Here is a 20,852-nt window from a genome sequence, read left to right on the forward strand (position 1 = left end):
CCTGTTTAGCAACACTACGATTTGCTTACCCTCTCAAAGCAGTCCCAGCCCCTGTCTCCCTGGTGGCCCCCCAGATCTGAGAGCTTCCCACCTTTTGGAGTGATGGACCCTGGGAGGAGATAGAAGAGGCGCCCACCCTGGGAACCTGCATCCTACTTTCTAGAATCATTGGATTATAGCTTTAGTTGGAGGAGATCGGCTGGTAACTCAGGGACCTTCTTCCTCCAGAGGCAAAGTCTAGGGACATGACAAACCTAGGCCCAGCACACCCAGGCTTACTAGGTAGCAGAGGTTGTGGGATGAGGGTCTGTGGGACAAGAAGGCCCCGGGGTGCATGTGGGACAGCAAGGCCAGGGGCTGTGGCTACAAGTGTCTCTGGTCCACATCCTTTCTCTCACATCCCCTTGTCTCCTCATTTCTCCCCCATACTCAGCAAAGGCAGAGAGAAGACGAAGGGAGGCAGAGATGGCGAGCACAAGTAGGTGTGCCTGCCCCTCCCCCACAGGGCTGCAGAGGGTGGTGGGCCTGCTGAGAGGTGCAGCCAGCAGGGGGGACAGGCGTGCAGGGGGAGGGATGGGGACAGTAGGGGGAGGAGCAGGGAGGGGCAGGTGGCTGGGCCTTCTGGTGTCTGCTCTTGGTCCTTAGGGATGATCCTCATTCCTTATTCTTCCTTTGCTGCCCTATTTAGCTCCCCACTCCTGTAGATCAGGCCCTTAAGCTTTCCTGTAAGGGAGGGTATGGCTAAAGGCAAAGAATGGTGAGCACAAGAAGCTGATGCTCCCCTCCCCACACCTAATCCAGGCAGTTGAACATACAGCCTTGAGGCCAGTGACAAGCTCTGGGCACTCTGTGGCTGAAGAGTATGGTTGGAGCATGAAGACCTAGAAAGCTAGGGAGACCACCTGGAGGTTCCCAGTCTTCATTCTCCAAGGGGAATGGATGCATCAGGCCTCTCTGGAAAAAGGAGAGGAGGTGGAGACTCCAGATAGGAGGGGCAGGCTTCCGGGTCAGCTGGGGCTGGTGGCCTGAGATTATGATGAGGTGATCTGCTCCTCCAGAAGTACCTTGTCATCCGCAGACCCTAGCATAACAGGGAATGTCACAAGGGCTGTGGTAGCCAGGGGTTAGCATTCTGAAGGGGACCTCTAGCCAACCTCTTCTTTACAGATGACAAATATGAGTCCCAGAGAATAGAGAAAGAGCTGGGGCCAAAAGAAAGGGAGTCTAATGTGTTAATTATTGAAACTGTCCTACCAATTTGGTTTGAAAAATAAAAATAAATAAACAAATAAATAAAAAGAAAGGGAGTCTGCCTTCCTACCCAGAGCCCACAAATGGAGCCTGGAAGCTTGGGGAATTTCACTAGGTTCTAATGTTAATTAACTTGACAAACATATTGATGAGAGCTGAAAAGCCAGAGAGGTGGACTTCAATTTTCCAGCTAGGGAAACAGTGATAGTGCACCAGCCCCAGTGATGTTGCAACACAAGCAGAAACACTGAAATGACTCAGGATGTGGAGGCAGATTTCTTACCTCATCGGGCACTGATGGAGTTCAGTCCCAGAATATCAGGCCCTGATCTCTGGTGGTCAAGAGTTTATATGGGATAAGCAAGCAGGAAGCACGAAAGCAGAATGGCTTGTCAATTGAGGATTGGTTTGTATAATGTGCATCACAGTGACCAGCCATTTCTGAGAAATAAAAGTAACAAGAATTGTAATAGGAGCTGTCACCCGTGCAGCCAACAAACTGAAGTATACCAGATGGATGGGGGCATCTTCTGCTACAATATGAAGATATTTGTTCAAAACCATAATCTCAATACATTAATAATTAGTTTGTGTGACGATAGCATGGAAACATCAGGATTGGGGCTGGGGAATCTGAAGTGACTGGCACCAGGCCTGGGGTCTCTGCTTACATTAAAATCCCAGGGAACTCACAGCCTCACCCACTGCCTTACCATGAGCACAACGAGTTCCAACTGTACTTGTTACATACAAGCAATAGCCCTGACCACACAGTGTTAGGTCTTTGATGATAGAGGCCACTGGGGGAGAGCTCCATCCAAGACCTGTGGGACAGAGAAGTTTATAGGTTCCAAGGGAGGCTGAAAGCCTCAGGTGAAGCATGTGCAGACTTGGAGAGGAAACCAGGGAGTTAAATCCTGGGGGAGGGGAGGGCCATGATACAGACCTGGGGGTTCTCTTAGAGAGAGGGCTCAAGGATTTGGGTCTATCCTTGAGCTTGATGTCCAAGGCTCATACAAAAAGTATAAGCCACCTGTCTGCCCCAGGACGCCATTTGTGATGTCTACCTCTCTAGTCTTCTCCAGGCCAGGGTCACAGGCCTCAGCCAGGCCTGATCCCTGTGACTGGCTGCAGCGTGGGTAAGAGGTAGTTCCCTGTAACCATAAAGTAAGCCCATGTTCCATACTGGGTTCCTAGCTCTACCACATCTTCCATTAACAGATGAGCTGAAGTAAGTTTGCATGGATTATTATTTTAATGTGTACAGCAATACGACTTTTGAAGGAATAAGGAAACAGATTTCTAAGAAGATATTAAATTAATTGAGACTCTTCAGTCTATGGAGAGAATACAATAGACTTAGGGTCCTTAGGGTCCAAGTGGGAAGAGCTTGCAATCTCTGAAAGGTGATGGAAACTGGCTGGTTTATTTCTCTGCTTAGTGATAGATGGAAATAGATAAAAAGTGTGATAGGGATTCTCCTAAGCTTTGATTACTTTAAGATTAATCCAAGATTTGACCCATAAAGGGATGTGTATTTCCCATGGTGGGTAGGACTCTGGGACAGGTTGTTTCAATAGCTTTGGAGAGATGGGAAATATACTTCCCATAATGCTGTTCACTTGGGTTTTCTGTAAAGTTGGACCACTGGGGAGACATTGGCAGCAGTTTTCCTGGCCCTCATGGGGGCAGGATAAGTATGTGTGAGGTTTCCAAGTCTCCTGGTATGATAGGGATACATGTGCAAACAGGCCAGTTTTCACAAGGTGGTCAACCTGTCCTCATTCCTGGGGAAACTATTCCTTAAACTCATTGAAATTCAACACACTGTCAAAGACATTTCTAAAGCTTGAAATTATGAAATGACCTATATTTGGGGAATGGAAAATGAGTGAAATAAGCACAACACTGGGCACTTGGAAATATGCCTCCAAATTTTAAAACCCTGGTTGTTTAAACAATGCAAGGAAACATCCCATAGCTTGATTCTCTTAGGTAAGAGTCTGTGCCAATTTCCTGAGGCCTGAACTGGTGAGCCAGACAGTTGCAGGAAAAGCCACCTATAAGGCCGAGGCCCTGGGCAGTGAGATGTCATCAGATCCATAAATGAAAGAAGAGCTTACAACTAGTGTGCTCATTTGAAAAGCTTATTCTCCAGAGAATAAGTACTATTTGGCTTTATCATTCTGACTTCAGTGAACCCAGCCGCAGGAAACAGATGTGATTGTAAGCCTTCAGAAGGTCCTAAGAGACCTTTTCCTCCCCATTCCTATTTCTCAGGCTTAACATGCCTGTGAATAAGGAGCTGCTTGGTTGTAGTTTTGCACTGAGATGCTTGTTGGCTTGTTTTCTGTGTCTGTTCATCACCACACCTATCTTCAGTAATTGTAGAAGCCAACTAGATCGAGAGAGAGAGAGAGCCTTCAATACAAGTATATTATCTTCAAAATTCCCTGATAAGTTAGCATCTATTTTTAAAATTGGCCTTTCCCCTTTGCCAAAGGAAGCCAGCACACTGCTTTCCAGGGAAAGGTGCTGCAGGAAGGGTTTTCCCTATAGTGACTGAAGTGTCTTTGATCAAAAAGTTACAAGGGGCAGCAGGGATGTTGATGACATCATGCTCTACTGCCCACAGCGCAGATGCACTGACAGGCAAGTGAGCAAGCTGAGGAGAAACCGACAGAGGCAGGGAGCCTATAGTGGAATTCTGGAAATTATGTTCATTATACACATTTCCACATTTGTTGTCAACAAATGAACATCTTTTTGAAATATCCCCAGACACGGAAGAGTACCGCTAGTGAGCCTGTCCTCTACAGACAGTTAAATGATGCAGAGTTGGGAGGGAAGGGTTTCTTTCTCCTTTGAATTGCTTCAGGGTGTGGTGTGGGTAGTTTGTTTTAAACTCTCAATGTTTACCTCCAAATATGTTTATTTTAAGAAATAAAGTAATTTTAAATTCAAGGGCTGTAACTGCTCCAAGGATGCCCCAAGACCTAAGTGGGTGGGTACACAGAATCAGCATCAGAAAACCAAACATATCCTGCTGCCTGGCAGTTGCTCTGGGCCTCAAGTAGCAGGGCCAGGTGCTAGCCTAGGATGCTGAGTTGTTGGCTCCTCCAGGCAGGGCCTCTTCAAAACTGACCCTCTCAGAGCACTTCTCCCAGGGGAAGTGAAGCTGGGCAGAAAGAAATCCCAAACCCTGAGAAAAGAAGAGATGGAGTAGAGTAAGGCCCACACTGGCCACGCTTCCTACAGCCCACTGGCACCTGCTTCTAAGGCCACTAGGTGGGAGAAAGCCCAGAGGGTGTTTCAGAACAAGAAGGGCAGGATGGTCCCTATCCTACCATCACGTGATTGCTTCCAGGGGCTCAGTAAGCATTCAATCTCATGTCACTAGCAGTTTAACATTTATAGCGGTCTCTCCCCAAGAGTGTTGAGGCCTGGGTTAGTTTTTCAATGAGCCCCATCTATGTGCGACTCTTCACAGACGATGTCCCAATCTGCAGATTATGCTGGCACACAGCGCCACAAGTGCAGCCCCAGCAGCCTTTTGCCAAAGTTCCCAGTGGGCAGAAGGGGCGTCATGCCCTCAGCACTGGGGTCACAGAGACAGCACAGAGTAGAAAGACTGCTGGCCTAGGAGACAGGAGCCGCGTGCTTTAATCCCAATCTACTACTTATCATCGGACACTGAAATTACTTCCTCTCCTCTGAGCCTCAGTTTTTTCATTGGTTGAATGAGATGAAGCCTATGTCCCTCATAGAACTGCAAGGAAGAAGAAATGAGCAAACAGCTGGACCAGTCATTCAACCACAGTAGTTGCTCAAGAAAGGTTATATAATCTCTTCTGGACCATTTTATATGTGTACAATTCACCTCCCTTTAATATTATTTTATAAACAATTCTTTTGTAGAGCCCCTTTCTTTCCCTCCTTTTCCATTGTTACATCTCAGACAATATACTGGAGAAGGCAGACACCTCAGTGTCACCCTAGCCTCCTTCCATCTCTTTTTAGAAAGTCACAAACATGCCAGTTAGCTTGTGCCACATGAAGGGTGGTTCTGACTACTCCTCACTGGCATATGGACATGGCTTGCCCTACATCTGAATACCAAGTCCTAGGTTTAGGAGAGGGGCTGGTTCAGGGGATGAAATTGTCTCCTGAAACCTGGATCAAAGGGCTTTAATTTCCTAGGCCATCTCTGCAAGGACAGGAGGGTTCTCTCTGCCTTCACTTTATATAGCAAAAGAACAGGACTCCAAGGGTCTTAGAAACCATAGTTAGGTCTTGGAGGAAGATACAGATCCGAAGATAAGGGCTGTAAGCCTACTGGAGGGTGAGCTATGTCTGCCACTTCCTGGGCCTATGGGATGGCAGCCACAGCCAGTAGGAGGAGAATGGGAAGCGGAGGGAGTCAGGTGTCCGGCTCATGCAATAATAATGGGGTAATGGAATACTGTACCTTACCCTGTCAATCCTACTCCTAGTCCCTTCTGGCTCCAGGGACCTCAGGCTCAGCTGCAGGGACATCACTGAAGAGCAGTGAGAACCCCTGCCCCTTTCCCTCAGCCCCCCTGACTACAAAGCCCTTCACCTGGGACACAAGGCCACAGCAAGCCAGAGGAAGAGGTAGGAACTATGGAGTCTGCCATAAGTTCCTGGGGGTTGGGGGGAAAGTGGGCTTTCGCAATGATGGGACAGGAGGAAGGGACAAAAGCCAGGGCTAGAGGCAGACAGGAAAGGGCTCATCTCCTTTTCACTGTAGGCCAAGAAGAATCCCAAGGCATAGGCAGGCTGGAGAAAAGCGAGGCAGGTTTTGTACACTAGGGCCACCCGAGCGCTGAATAGCTGGTTTCCCTATCTCCTGCATCCTGAACCTCCGCCCGGAGTCGGAGTCAACCCTGCCTGCTCTGTTCTGATGCTTCTTCTTTGTCCCCCGGATCTCTTTCTAATCAGTTTAGATGGGGTTCAGCATCGGGGCTGAGCTTGGTAGCCTTGCAGAGCTCCAGGCTCGGAGAAGACTGGACTGAGGGGGTTAAGTCAGGGTAACAGGCTAAGACCCAGAGATGCTATAGGTAATGACTCCGTTCAGCTCCAGGCCACCTTCTCATTCGCTGGGCCCCTCATACACTCCCAAGAATAAAAGAGGGTACCAAGAAGGAAGCAGCGGGGTTCCCTTTGCCTCAATTTCTCCGGCTCCCCATTTGGGAAGTCAAACCCCCAACAGGTCCTGGGATTAGTAGGTGAGGGCATCCATCTCCCTTTTGTGTGTGTCCCGGTGTTTTGCTCTTGTTTGCTTGTGCTGTCTTCCCGGCGTCCGTCCACCTCCACCTCATTCTGCTGGACCCTCTCACAGAGCCGGGAGGAGCGTGTTCTCTGCCATGAAGCTCGGCAAGAACCGGACCCACAAGGAGGAGCCCCAGAGACAAGGTAGGACACACAGCCCTACCCTCGGCTCAGGCGCCGGCGGGCAGCAGTCTCTTTGCACTTGACCACATCAAATCCCGCCCTCGGACACACCCCCAAATAGGCCTCCTGGGATTGGCTAGCCAAAGCTCCTGGGCGGGGCCTAGCCTCCCATTGGCTGGTCTAAGAGTCAGGCCCCGCCCAGACAATCTCCTTGTCAGGCGGGAGTTCCCTGGGGCCTGGCTGGGCAGTACCACAGCTGGTCTGAAAATTTGCAGTCCTTTTCCGGTGGGCTTGTCTTTAAAGGCTCCTCCTGCTTTCATTGTTCCCTATCCTTCATTCTTTACGCAGAAACAGACTTTATTTTTATGTAGAGAAAAATATGGCAAGTTAGCCAGCTCCTTTTGGGCAAAACCAGAATCTTAAGAACAGCACTTGCTCAGTGGACGAGCTCAGGGCGATGCCTTTGCCAGTTCCCTCTCACCAGTCTGCAGCCCAGCCTCTAGGACAGAGGGGCTCAGCTGGGCCTGGGAGGCTGAAGGGTCCTCAAGGAGCAACAGGCAGGGCCAGAGGCTTGACAGCTTTTTAAGAGGAGGCAGAGAGGCCCACAGGAGGTGTGGTGGGTGATGAGGAGCTAAGGAGACATGTGTAGGCCCTCCACCCGTCACGTGCCCATGAGGGGCTCCCCCGAGTGGCCTACTGGTCCCTTCCCCTGCCAACTCCAGTGTGTTCTTCTGGCCAGGGAGATAGCTCAGTAGAATAAGCGCTTGCCTGGCAAGTGCAGGGTCCTGAGTTCAGTCCCTGGTACCACTTAAAAAAATAATAAAGTACAGTGCATCCATCTCCTTTGGTTGGCTTTTCAGAGTCACGTTCTCTTCATCTCATTGGATTAATACACACCAATCCAGGGTTAGCTCCTGAATTCTATAGACTGTTTTACACAGGTAAATGACTTCTTTAGCCCCCATCTGCCTATCCATGACACAAGAATAGTACCTATCTTGACAGGTCTGACCTCTAAAGAGATATGTGTGTAAAGTGACTGGAATTGTGCCTGGCATGTAGTAGCCACTCAGTTAAAGGTACTTGTTATTATGAGAGCTTTGTAAGCATGGATCCTTTATTTTCTATCTTCTTCTGCAGCGAATATTCAGTGCTTTTGGAAGTAGTGTTTCATAAAAGAGTAGAGTTCCAAAAAAGAGTCAAATTTTTTTTTTCTCTGAATGCCTTCAAGGCATGACTGGCTGGCTTGTGTTGTGGGGATCGAACCACAGCAACCTGAGCCAGACTGCTTGGTTGAAGCAGCCACTTAAAGAACTGAGCTAAGGGGGCAGGCCCCCCAAAAATTTTTTTAAAGGGGACCAGACATATAATATACACTAAAATTAAAAACTAAGATTAGATAGAAAACACTGCAAATATCCAGGCTGTAACATTGTAGGCAAAGGCTAGCAAATAAACCTTGAATTTGACTCTCAGTTTCTGAGGTGCCAAAATTAAAGGGGAAACCAAAGTAACTGTCCTGCTGAATGTCCAGCGCCTAACCAACCCTTCTCCACCAGATGAGCCAGCGGTGCTGGAGATGGAGGACCTTGACCACCTGGCCATTCGGCTGGGGGATGGGCTGGACCCTGACTCGGTGTCTCTAGCCTCTGTCACCGCTCTTACCACCAATGTCTCCAACAAGCGGTGAGTGGACAGGAGCCCCAGATCCCCTAGTGCTTCCCCCTGACAAATAGGACTTTCCCCTGACCTTGCTAGGACTGGAATTTGGTAGAGAAGACTCAGGCCCATGGACTTCTTCCTAGCTCTCGCCCTCTCTGCCTTTCCTGGATGTGCCTCTCACCTGTCACCCTGCAGAGGTAGCACAGTGGCTGTGGCCTGTTCCCAGGTCATTGAACACCTCTAGGTGGAGAGAAAGCACAGAGCTGCCCAGACTTACTGGAACCTGTTGACTTAAAGTCTGTTCCGCAGAACTTCTGCTCCAAGAACAACTATTTCCTGTCCTGTTTGGCATTCCTTGAGTGTCTGAAGGGGTAGAGCAGGCCAAATTCTCAAACTTAGTTGTTGTCCCTCCACCTTTCTGCAAGGTCCAGTCACTATTTGTGCCCTCCTGCCTGCAAGCAGGCCCCTTCCTCCAAGCTTGATGGTGCATTCTCCTCCTCAGATCCAAGCCAGACATCAAGATGGAACCAAGTGCTGGACGGCCCATGGATTACCAGGTAGGTGGGCACTTAGAGACCTGGTCTTGTGGTGAGGAGACTCGGGCCAGATGTGCATTGCAGGTTCCACAGGTCTGAGATCACAGAGAACCACAAGATGAGTATAAATTCGCAAAATAAGTTTGTTCCTAGAGGTATCAAAGTAGAGAGGTACAAAAACCAAAGTGAAATTTGCCAACTCTGCTTATCCCAATAAAGCCCTTCCAAGATCTTGTGCAAAACTGAACATCACAAAGGAAGTGGGGTGTGGAGAAACCATAAAAAGAATAAGGAGGGAGAAACACAGGCACGTGTGCAGACACAGACAAACACACACACACACACACACACACACACACACACACACAGTATTCAAGTAGTTAAAATAAGAGCCTTTGAAGAAATCAACTTATTGTAATTGTTGCTCTATATCATTCTAATGCTGGAATTAATATCCACCCTATTATTTCTACATGGTGAGAGTGTGGGTGATTGTTTCTTCTTGTTTCTCTGTATTTTCTGAGATTGACATAATTTATTTGTTGAGCTATTTCCAAACTGGAGACAAAAAAGCTGAGAGAGGGCTTTATAGCTACTAGGTTGTGAAGGTGGCCACACTGCAGGCTGGACAGGTGATGAACATGGATGGTGGCTGTAGGGTCAGGGCCACACTGGCCTCAGCTTTCCAGGGCCAAACCCTCAGTCTTGGTTGTTTTCTCAAAGTTGACCAGAGCCTAAGAAAGGGAGTTCTACAAACACAGTTCACAATACACCAGTGTACAAGCCAGAAGCACCTAGGACTTATGTAGAGTGGAAGCAGGGAAGAGGAATCTCTCTCAAGATCAGCCTAAAGACCCCCTTTGCTCCAGACCCAGCCCTGGGGACCAGCGAGAGCCTGTTGCATATCAGAAGTCTGCTCGGTATTCCTGGCATCAAGTATGTGGCTGGTCAGGTCAGAGAACCTTCGGGAGACCCTCCATGGCTGTCACTACACTTTCTGCCCTGGGGACATCCTGTCTGGGTACTAGCACCAGACCCCAGAAGATAAGACTGAGCCCTTCTCCTAGGGGCAGAGCTTTCTTCCTGATGACATTTCCTGGGCCCTGTGCACACTGCTGCTTCTTTATGGACAATCCTACCTCCCCTTCCCCAGGTGATGATGGAAGGGACTCAGTGGCACCTTTCTGTGTGGCAGGTACATCTGATTGTGTCTCCCCAGGGGTTCACCTTGCCTTCCTTAATCCTGGGGGCAGCCCATTTCTCTACTCAGCACCAGTTTCCTGGGCACCTGAGAAACAGCTTTAGCAGTGTCAAATGGACCTACCCCTGTGATGTTAGATGGCCTCAAGCCTTTGGGCTCCTTGGAGGTCTAGGAATGTCACCCTTCACCTCTCTGCCAAAACACAAACACCAAGTGTCCTGGGACTTCCGAGGCTTTTTTCAGGGGATCTGTCTCCATCAGTGAGCAGAGATTGAGAAAACTCCAAAGAACAGAATCCAACTCAAATACTCCAGTGCCACTGACCTGCCCAATAAGGGCACATCAAAAACAGTTCTTGTTAATAGAACATAATTTTGAAGGTTTATTAAAAGTCAAGCACTGTGCTAACAGCTATATATGTGTTTCCATTTAACTTAATGCAAGTGATGGAAGCTAAGGCAGGTAAGGACCCTGCGCCTGTCCCAGAGTCAGGGCTTGAACCAGGGTTGCAAGCCAGGATTCCAACCCCAGCAGCCCAAGGGACTGTTTCTCTGAGATCAAACCTTGGACTGTTGCTCCCTGAGTCACCTTAGTTCACTACTTCCTGTGGCTTTCAAACTGTTTCTTGCTAGAGACTTATTAACCAGGCCAGATGTTCTCCCTCCAAAGAATTTTTAAAATTCTCTGACTTGAACAAACAATTGTTGCATTTAACACAACAACAAAGCATCTCCTGACAGGTTGTGCATTTTTTACTTAGTTGTGTGTGTGTGTGTGTGTGTGTGTGTGTGTGTGTGTGTGTGTTGTATGGAGAGAGAGACAGAGACAGAGACAGAGACAGAGACAGAGACAGAGACAGAGACGGGGGGGTATTGGATTGGGGCAATGAGAAAGTAAGTGCAAAATAGTTTTTACTTCCTATAAACACAAAGTACAAAGCAACAAAACCAGAAGGCACTTCACTCATCTGAGAACTTGGCCTGGGTGACTTAGAAAGACCTCAGAAAGCACAGACAGCTGGTGAGAGAAGATGAGGACTTGACAGAACTCAGATTCAAGAAAGGTTTCCAAGGCCCCAAGCCACTCTGAGGTTGGAAACTATTGGAAGAGAGGTCTGGAAGTGGTGACCACAGCATTGCCCGGGCCTCGGATATTTAGAATGGACACAGCATAGGAGGTCTTTCCTGATTATTGGCATCTCGGAGGTGACAAGCCACATTCACCTCTCTGTGATTATCATTTTTTCACTATTGAATAATGCTCAGCACTTGGTAAGGGTGTTCATGGTATGAAATCTTGTGTCTCTTCCTCACCCTTTCTTCCTGGAGCCAAGACTTAACAGGTCACTTCCATACATTCAGTTTTCACCTCCACTTCACCCCCAGCCACCACCTGAAGCCCTAGCCTTGTTGCGTTCACTCTCTCCTTCATAGCTCCTCCTCTTCATCCTTCCACGGCACCACTGCAGTGATCTTCAGATGATCAGGTCACGTTATGTCCCTGGCCCTGAAGATGAGGGCAGACAAAGCAAGCTGCAGGAGAGTCCACCGGCACTCCTTAGCTCCCAGCTGGTGTTTTTGAAGCACTATCAGATCCTGCAAAGCAGGTCACAGAGCTCCATTACTCTTGGGTTCCCCGGGACAGAGGTGTAGACTTACTACACAGCATTGTCCCTTGTGATGGTTTTGATAAAGCCACTTGGGGATATCTGGCCCTTATCTCAGCAGGAAACTGTGAAATAGTCAATAATCAAGAGTCAGCTGATCAAGGAATCCCAGTTCTGGCTCCCTTAGAGCCCTCATCTTCTATCCTGGAGAAAGAATTGAGTTTGAGGTTGAAATCTATACTTTCCTCTCACTGTCCTCACATTGGCATTGAGGTTTCCATTTTCTTTGCATGCTGATGACTGGAGAAAAGGATGGCCCATTCCCTCCAGCAGGATACTAAAGAAGGATCAATTTTTTATTTTAATTAATTAATTTCTTTATTTTTCTGTGTATAACCTAGATGGGGATGGGATGCTGCAGAATATTGTTCTCCTCACCCGATACCATGTCCCTGTACATTCCTTCTGCCCTCCAGACTTCTATGGGGCCACCCCTCTCAACCAAGCAAGCACAAGCTCTGGTCCTGCCTTCCTGAACCCTCTTTGCTGCTCTGAACCCTCTCTCTTTCTCTAGCTCCATCCTCCTACCTTCTACCTGTAGTGTCAGAGCTTCCAACTCTTGCCACCATGTTGGCTCCACACCACAAGGGAGATCCAAATCTATGAATCCTGAAACAGGAGATGGGGTTAAAAAAAAAAAAAAGCTACTATTATGGTGAGGCCTGAAGATAGGAAACATCAAAAACAACCTTTTCTCAGGACACTGAGGCAGGAAGATCATTGCGAGTTCAAGACCAGCCTGGGCTACAAAGTGAGCTCAAGACCAGCCTGAAGTACACAGTGAGACCCTGTGTCAAAACGACTTTAAAAAAAGAGCAGCCTTTTGGCATGAAAAAGGTTAATCTGCAGCTGACGTATCTGTGCTATATGCCAAAACTGTGTCTTATTTGCTTCCCATTTCTGACTTGCAGAAAGCCATTTTTGAAGGGTGAATTGTTACTTGGGGAAAAATTAATGGGATTTTTTTTTAAACCTGTGACCCAAAAAGGTTCATGAAAGTTAAAACTCTATAAACTACCATGCAAAAAATATTCCAGAAGGACGTGAGTGTCTATTTACTGTCTTCATAGCAAACTTTTCAGAGCTAAGTTAATTAGCCCTATTTCCTTTTTAGCTCCCTGAAGACATGGTGATTATTGAACCTCTTTGAAGCTTGGATGCTAGCATTCACTTCGTTCCCTTTGGCACTTCAAGCTCCAAATAGAAATGTTTGATTTCATAGTTCAAGTGTTACTTCAATGAGTAAAATATTCGGGTTCTCGCTTCTATGATTTCTTGGCAATGTTCTCATTGGCAAAAGGGTTTCTGTTTTCTGAACATCGTTGCTTCTGATGTGTGGATTTTTCTTGGTCTTCAGCATATTTATAAGACCTTGATGGGAACAGTGGATGATAATTTTAGTGGTGATTCTTTTTTTGTAATGAGGGAAAATAATTCTCTGGAGTGAAATCATATTTAAAGTTGCATCAAAGCACAGCAATTCAAATTACCAGATCTCCAGCAGGAGAAGCATAAGAGCAGCCCTTCCAGTTTCCTTAGAGGAAGGCACTGCATAAGCAAAAACACCAAGGAGTGACAGCATAGCTCAGTGGTAGAGAGCTTTTCTAGCATAAGGCCCTGAGTTCAATCCCCAGTACCAACTACACACACACACACACACACACACACACACACACACACACACACACTGCTAACACCAGCTCAGGAAAGACTTTTGGTTAAAATACAAGCTCAAGAAAGACTCATGAAATAATTCTAAGCATTATACCCCACCTTACCTACTTGGGCACAGTTTGCATAGAGTTTTTGAGTTTTTAATATACATCATCTCAATTAACCCACACACCACCTTGTAGGTAGCTCAAGTGTCTGGTTGTAGCTGAGAAGATGGTAGCTCACTGAGCCCACAATGTCCTCTATATTCACACTGGGCAAGTATGGGACTCAGGCCAAGGGCAGCATCCCCACGTCTGCACCTCTTTCTAATATTTTACCATAGGGAAACATCCATAAGGGGACTAACACCTCAAATCCAAAGCAGGAATTAGTGAAGTCAAGGTTCAGGAAAAATAGTAGTTACCTTACACAAACCTCTGTCTGTCTCTCTCTATAAATTTATACATATATGCCTATATATATACACACCTTTATATGTGTACATCTTAACTGTGCATATCTATGATTATATATGTGTGGGTGCATATAAAGATTTTCTTTTTTGGAAGTAACGGGGATCGAACTCAGGGCCTTGCACTTGCCAGGCACGCACTTATGCTGCTGAGCTATCTCCCCAGCCCAATACAAAGTTTTTGTTGTTATTATATTGGGAATTTTGTTTTTTTGTTTTTGTTTTTTGCTTAAATCCTATAAAGCAACATTCATTCACAGTAAGTTACACAAAGGTCCAGAGTTCTTTCCATATTCCCTATACATGGCAGCAGCAGTTTCTCCCTGAATATTTACTGAATGATTAGACAACTAAAAAACAGCTTTCCAGAACAACACAGTAGAAGACACATAACAGGTGATCTCCAGGCCAGAGAAGGTGGCAGCGGGCACCTAAGCCTCCCTGACCGCTCACAGGAAGTAAGCAAATGGAGCGGGCAGGAGTGAGGAAAGAGAGCCAAAGTCTAGAAACATGAAGCACCAAAGGTCCACAGTCCCAGGGCAGGAGATTAAGTGCAAGCTACTGGAGACTTAAAAATCTTAATTTCTGGGTGTGGGAAATATTTGAGATGAGATTGGCAGCCTTCCTGTGGCAGAGCCATGGTGCTGGGCAAAAACTCAGTCCTGTAATTGCCTAGAACAGGGGTTCCAGCTCTCAGCTGCAGGTTCCTGTCAGGAACTGCGCTGCACAACAGGAAGTGAGCACAGTAAGCAGGAGGGAGCAGAGGTTCCCCTATATTTCCAGCCACTCCACATGGCTAGTGTCACAGCCTGAATTCTGCTTCTTGTCAGACCAACTGCAGCATTAGATTCTCAGAGGAGTGCAAACCCTACAGTGAACTTTGCAATTCAGGGCTTTAGGTTGCATGCTTCTTTGAGTCGTTCAAAACCACACTCCCATTTTTGTCCATGGAAAAATTGTCTTCCACAGCACTAAGAAGGCTGGGACCACTGGCCCAAAAGTTTAAAAAAAAAAACAACTGATGCCCATCCTCATCCTCCAACAGTGGGTCAGTACCACCTTCCCCTAGATATTCTAGCAAACAGTGAATCACCTTGCCCTTCCATACATGACTCCATGGTCACTCCACATCAGAGGCAGGAGTCAGAGCAGAGCACAGGGTGTGAATCCAGGTCTGTGCTGGCCCCTGTGTCCTTTAGCCCCTGGGACTGGGCCCAAGGCCCATGTAGCTTGCCATCTGGCTCCCTTACTCTCTCTGGTCCACAGGTCAGCATCACTGTGATCGAAGCCCGGCAGCTGGTGGGCTTGAACATGGACCCTGTTGTGTGTGTAGAGGTGGGGGACGACAAGAAGTACACATCCATGAAGGAGTCCACGAACTGCCCCTACTATAATGAGGTTAGTGGCCTGAGGGCCAAGGGAGGGAGAGGGACTGCTAAATGTGGCATGAGGCTGGGCACCAGCCCACCCACTTGGAGGCGGGAGTGCCAAGGAGTACAGAGGGCTACCAGCCCAGCCAGTTACAACCCCAGAATCCTGGCAGGAGATGCCACATCCTCTGGACCCCTGTCTAGATTCCAGGTTGACCCTGCTCTAGTTAGGGACCACCTGGTGAAATGAGTGTGGCCTGCATTCTCCCTTACAGCTCCTAGCAGTGCTTGTATCCTGCCAGGCCAGAGCCCAGGGGCTGTGCACCTCATCCCAGCTCAGCCTGTGGTGGCACTGGTACCACCACCAAGCTTTCTACAAGCTGAATGCTCTTCCAAATGTACTAGGTACATCATCAGCCCATTGTTAATCCTATTTCACACCGGGGGGTGCCAAGAGTCCTGCAGGGGCATTGCTGGTCTGGTCTGGGTGCTTACCCTAATGGCCTGCTGCCTTCATGGTGAACTTCTTGGGGATTCCCACCAAAGCCTTGAACTTGGGATATGAGAGAAACACAGCTGCCCATGCCAGCTCTTTCCAGATGGTTGAGGCCACATGGAAGGTGTGGGCTAGGCAGGGAGGGGTGCCAGGCTGCTCGAGTGAGGCGTCTGAGTTCTGAGGTATAGGGAGGGCCAAGGGAGCCCTCAGGCTACTGCTGGTGTTGTCCAGTTATGCAGCATCAGGAAGGACCCCTGAGCACAGCTCCACCCTTCAGCCTTAACCTGGCCAAACCCTCGTGTGCAACCAACCACAAAGACACCCCACTCTCCAGCTGGTTTCCTGCCAGCCTCCAGGCAGAACACCAGGACATTCCGATGGACATGTCCCTGACTGGAAAAAGCCTCTGGCCTAGATAAGGATCAGCCTTCCCCAGATGGGCATACACACAGATCCCATGGTCCGAGGCTACTTGATAGTGGCAAAGCCACGTGTGAGGGCTCACCTTGCACCAGTTAAACTCAGTCATTCACTCACTTGCACATTTGCTGCCGATCACTTTTGTGTCCTTTTCACAAACCCCAAAGAGCTCCAATTTTGTTTTTGTCTGTTTCCTTTAAACTTAGGCTTCTCAAACTCACTCGCAGGGCTGCTTTAGACTGGATAATTCTTTGCAGTGAGATTGTCCTGTGTGTTGTAGGATACTGATCAACACCCTTGGTTTCTACTCACAAGGTACCAATAGCACCTGCCCACACGCTAGTTGTAGAACCCCAAAATATTTGTAGATATTCCCAAGCATGCCCTGGGAGTTCAACTCCCCAGCCAGGCCACCATTCTAAACTGTCTCGCTGGGATTCCTTCTAGCCCCATGGCCAGGGTTAGCTCTCCCTTTTCTTCTCTTCCTCTTCAGGGAAGGATCCCTCATGGCCAAGGGTATGCTCTGCTTTTGGCGAACTCTCTGAGCTGGCAGGAACTTTCCTTTAGTTCCTCTAAGATAGCAGAGGCAAGTGGGAGTAATCAACATGATTCAGCAGATCTCTGAAAATTCCAAAAGTCAATTTTGCTCGGGAAATACCAGGAGGGATCCTGGCCCTGGCTTAGCCGGCTCATTCCCATAGGGCTGGCCCAGCTCCGGGCACCAGGTCTGGGACCCTGCTGCCAGCTCTGAACCTGGACCATGAAAGGAGGACCATGGCCTGTGCCTCTGCAGAACAACCTGCCAGCCATGGACCAAGCCAAGACCCTTCTGTGCACACCTGGTCCTGCCCGGCCATCTTGGGAGCCCCGTCCCTCTTGCCTCTCTCCTCTGCCTTCTCTTTCAAGAGTCTAGCATTGTGCCATTCACCAGCAGCCCAACTTCATCTTTGCCTTTCTTCTGGTTCCTTCTCCTTTGTCCGCACAGTGTCCTCCCATAGCAACCATGACAGCCCATGGGTGCTTGAGGCAGGATTGAGAAGTCAGTCATCTGTGGTCAGTCGGGGTCTTTCCCACTCCTACAGGCCTGTCTGGGCCGCCTTTTCTCTCCCTGTTCCCAGTGATCATAAGAGTCATCCCCACTCCCTCCCTTCCAGTCATGGTTCACCCCTGCAATCATATCTGCCCCTCAGCGTCACTGAAACCACTTCACACCAGGTCACTGAGGCCCTCACTCCTGCCGACAGTTCACTGCCATCCTTGCTCAATGACTGCTCAGTTCCCCCACCCGTTGTCAGCCTTAATCCCTGGGAACTCTCAGCCTCTCTCCAACTTCCCCATCTCTCCTGTTCTTCCTCCCCAGCCTCCTAGCCTGCCACTACTTCCTCTACCCTGTTCTGGGCCTGTTTTCCATTCAGTGCTCTCTAGCATCTCCTCCAGCCCAGGCTTCAGTCACCAGCCCCGTATTGATGATCCCCAAATCTAAACCTTTGCCCACCTCTCTAAAGCTGAGATGCCCCCAAGCCAGCCAGCCTGCACCTGTCACTGCCACACAGAGCCATGAACAGGAACACTTGGGTGGAGTGCCTGCCTGACCTGGATGTCATCTTTAACTTCACAACCACACCTTCTAGTCCCCTAGAGTAGTTCAGCATGGTGACCTAGAATCATCATCCCCATAAGAAAGGGGTAAGCTGAGGCTCAGAAAAGGAATCCATGGACCCCACAGCATCAGCTAGGTGTGGCTGGCTCCAAAGCTGGCGCTTTTACCCACAGTGCTCAAGGGCGAGGCTTTTAGAACCAAGATTACATGCTCCTCAGGTGTTTACCTTAGGCACGTGGGCAGCCTTTCTCCCCTTTCCCTGCCCACAGTCACCAAAGCAATTGTCCCTCTGTTCCATGTCCACATCCTTGACCTCAGCCCCCACACCTGGGCAGCAAGAGAGGACAGTTCACATCACAGCATTTTACATTTGCAGCTGAGTAAGTGCTTTATATGTGGTAGTTGGTCCTTTCTAAGACTTGCCCAGTTTTACCTCTAACCGCTCTAAAGTCGGTACACATCTTCCAACCAGCACTGCAGTTTAATGGCAATGTCTATGTGGCCCTCAAACCATGGTGTGTCATAAGTCAATGGTATTTTCAATATGATTATGTATGCTACGATGTCTCATCAGAGTCTCACAGAAAGATCTGAGGTAGATGTCAATACCCCTATCTTATAGTTCAAGAAACTGGGGTTCAGAGAATGTATCACTGAAGGCTTCACTGCCAGAAAGAAGCATAACTGGGACCTGAGCCCAGGCCTTACTTGCCGGCTGCAGGACCTTCTGAGCTTAGCACATCCGTGTAGACTATTCCAGCTACTGGCAGTAGATGGCCCAGTCTCCAGCTGGGTTGTTCAGAACTGGATGAGATGCCTCTGCTGCTCATCTGAACTGTGGGACTCAGGGAAAGTGGCAGGGGTGCAGACAGGTGCTGCCAGGAGGGAGGAGCCCACCAGTGACAGTCGCTTGGGTCCTTCCTTTCTAGTACTTTGTCTTCGACTTCCACGTCTCTCCTGATGTCATGTTTGACAAGATCATCAAGATATCGGTGAGTGCAGAGCAGCCCCGGAAAGCAGGGCCACTAACTTAAGCTGTACCTTCCTACAACCTTGGGTGGTGCCCTCTCTCACTGGGCAATTCATGAAAAGCCAGCCCTTTGCTGGGACATCCTGGTGCAATAAGAGTGACAGGCTGGATCTCAGCCATTTAACCTGGTGCCTCTGTAGTGTACAACCTGCCCACCATGCATGGCAGCCAGCCATACACAAGCATGAGCAAGAAAGGCTGATTCTCGGCCTCAGTGAGCCACTCCTGCCCTGCCGAACATCCTTCTGCTTCACCATGAAGCTTGGGTCCCCAGAAGGGCCTAGGGGGGTGCCAACATCAGTGAGCTCCTCTCTGTGGAGGACCTCACCCATCCCCTGGCTGACTGGTGGTTGCTGGTTCTTCCTGGAAGGTGATTCACTCCAAGAACCTGCTGCGCAGTGGCACCCTGGTGGGTTCCTTCAAAATGGATGTGGGGACCGTGTACTCCCAGCCCGGTGAGTAACATCATGCAGGCTAGTCAACCACAGTGCATGTAGAGCAGGAATCAGGTGCCCATAGTCTCCTACTATGGCAGTGCCCAGGCTTAACCCAGCAAGGACCACAGGTGCAGTTTGGTGACAGTTGGTACACAGCCTCCTGGCATGTGGAGAAGCAGTGTGCACAGTCTGAACACAGACATGGGAGCAGTGTGTGCCCGTCTGGCAGGAGTCACCCCTAACCAGGGCAGAAACTCCCCACAGAGGGTGGGAAGGACTCTGAGCAAAGCCACTGCTCAGCTGTGTGTGGCAGGCAGACTGCTGTGTTGCCTGCTGTGTGTCCTATGGGTACAGTGAACAAGGCTGCCCTCCCAGCCCAGGCTGCCAGCACCTGAGCAGAAAGGAGCCTCTGCCCTACACAGAGGAACTCCATAGCCCCTTTTTCAGTTGAGGGGCCTGAACCTAGAGATGTACTGCGCCCCATCATGTCACACTACCCAAATGTGAAGGTGACAGTCAATGCCACATATGATATAGCAACATCTGAGGGACTCTAGGCTCTAAAAATGCCCTTTGCATGGGACCCAGGCCACCTGAGGAGCAGCCATGGGGGACCATGCCTGGTCTGCCCGGTGTGTGGATACCCTTAGGTCAACCCTGTATGGAGTTGGTGAGGGCACCCGAGGCATGGCCCAAGGGTTGTCACCATGTGATCAGCTCAGGGACACCTCATGTTCCTGAAGTGAACCAGCTACACAGAACGTAGTGATGGCCATATACAATACAAATTTTCACCCATATTATCACATTTGACCTTCACAAAACAGGTAGGCAGCAGCATCCCTTCCCATTTTGCAGATGAGATGGATAAGACTAAGAGAAATGAAGGGACACTAACCTAGGAGATAGAACAATTAGCTTTCTCTGTGGTTCTTCCTAGATCTCAGCCAATGCACATTATAACTGAGGTCAGGGGATTTGAATGCAGTCCGCAAGACCATACACATAGAAACCACAAAATCCCAGGACATTTAAGCTTTGGGAGACCTTAAAAACAGCTAGTGTGGTCTCTATTAAGATGGAGTGGCACAGGGTAATGCAGTGACTTGCCCCAAGTCTGGACATAGAAGGGTCGGCCTGATAGTTCAGCAGACTAAAGTGCCTGCTTAGGCAGAGTGCAGTGGCTGGGTTTCAATCCCTGGCCTGGCCTGCCGGCCCCACCTGCAGGGTGCGCCGAGACAGCAATTGAGACTGGGCATGGTGGCATGCGCCTGTAATCCCAGCACTTTGGAGGCTGAAAGCAGGAGAATCATTGAGTCCAGTCTACATAGTGAGACCCTGTAGATCCTATAGACCCTGTCCTGAATATAGGGGGAAAAAGTCTGGGCATAGAACCTGAATCTCTCAGCTGCTCCCCAACCCCAAGTAACATGCACAGCCATCGGCCACTTGTTCTGGAAATTTCCGGCATCCCTGAGGATGACCTCCTCCTGGGACCAAACAATACTCCTGGCATTATCTACAGGCCTGGGTCTGGAGAAAGACACAGTGGAGAGCAGAGAGCGCACCTCTGGGTTTCTGGGTGGTCGAGTCCTGGTCAGAAAAGTACTCCCTTTGGGGCAGAAGTATAAGTACCAAGC

At 48.9% G+C, this 20,852-nt stretch overlaps 1 protein-coding gene across 5 annotated transcripts in view; it reads left to right on the forward strand.

Annotated features, from left to right (window-relative positions):
- Otof (otoferlin) overlaps positions 1-20,852 on the forward strand; it is an 88,492-nt gene that overhangs the window by 44,426 nt on the left and 23,214 nt on the right. For 4 of the 5 annotated variants that reach the window (XM_012513864.1, XM_004627431.1, XM_023710940.1 and 1 more), the window contains exons 6-11: positions 6,614-6,687; positions 8,226-8,352; positions 8,831-8,885; positions 15,126-15,257; positions 18,675-18,737; positions 19,146-19,230. In XM_012513864.1, coding sequence (XP_012369318.1) covers positions 6,614-6,687; positions 8,226-8,352; positions 8,831-8,885; positions 15,126-15,257; positions 18,675-18,737; positions 19,146-19,230 — 536 coding nt within the window. Of the gene's footprint in view, positions 1-433; positions 479-6,613; positions 6,688-8,225; positions 8,353-8,830; positions 8,886-15,125; positions 15,258-18,674; positions 18,738-19,145; positions 19,231-20,852 lie in introns of all 5 variants that reach the window. The other variant, XM_004627432.1, reaches the window with a different exon arrangement.

Source organism: Octodon degus, unplaced genomic scaffold (genome assembly GCF_000260255.1).
Source record: "Octodon degus isolate 3935 unplaced genomic scaffold, OctDeg1.0 scaffold00019, whole genome shotgun sequence".
Classification (NCBI taxonomy): Eukaryota; Metazoa; Chordata; class Mammalia; order Rodentia; family Octodontidae; genus Octodon; species Octodon degus.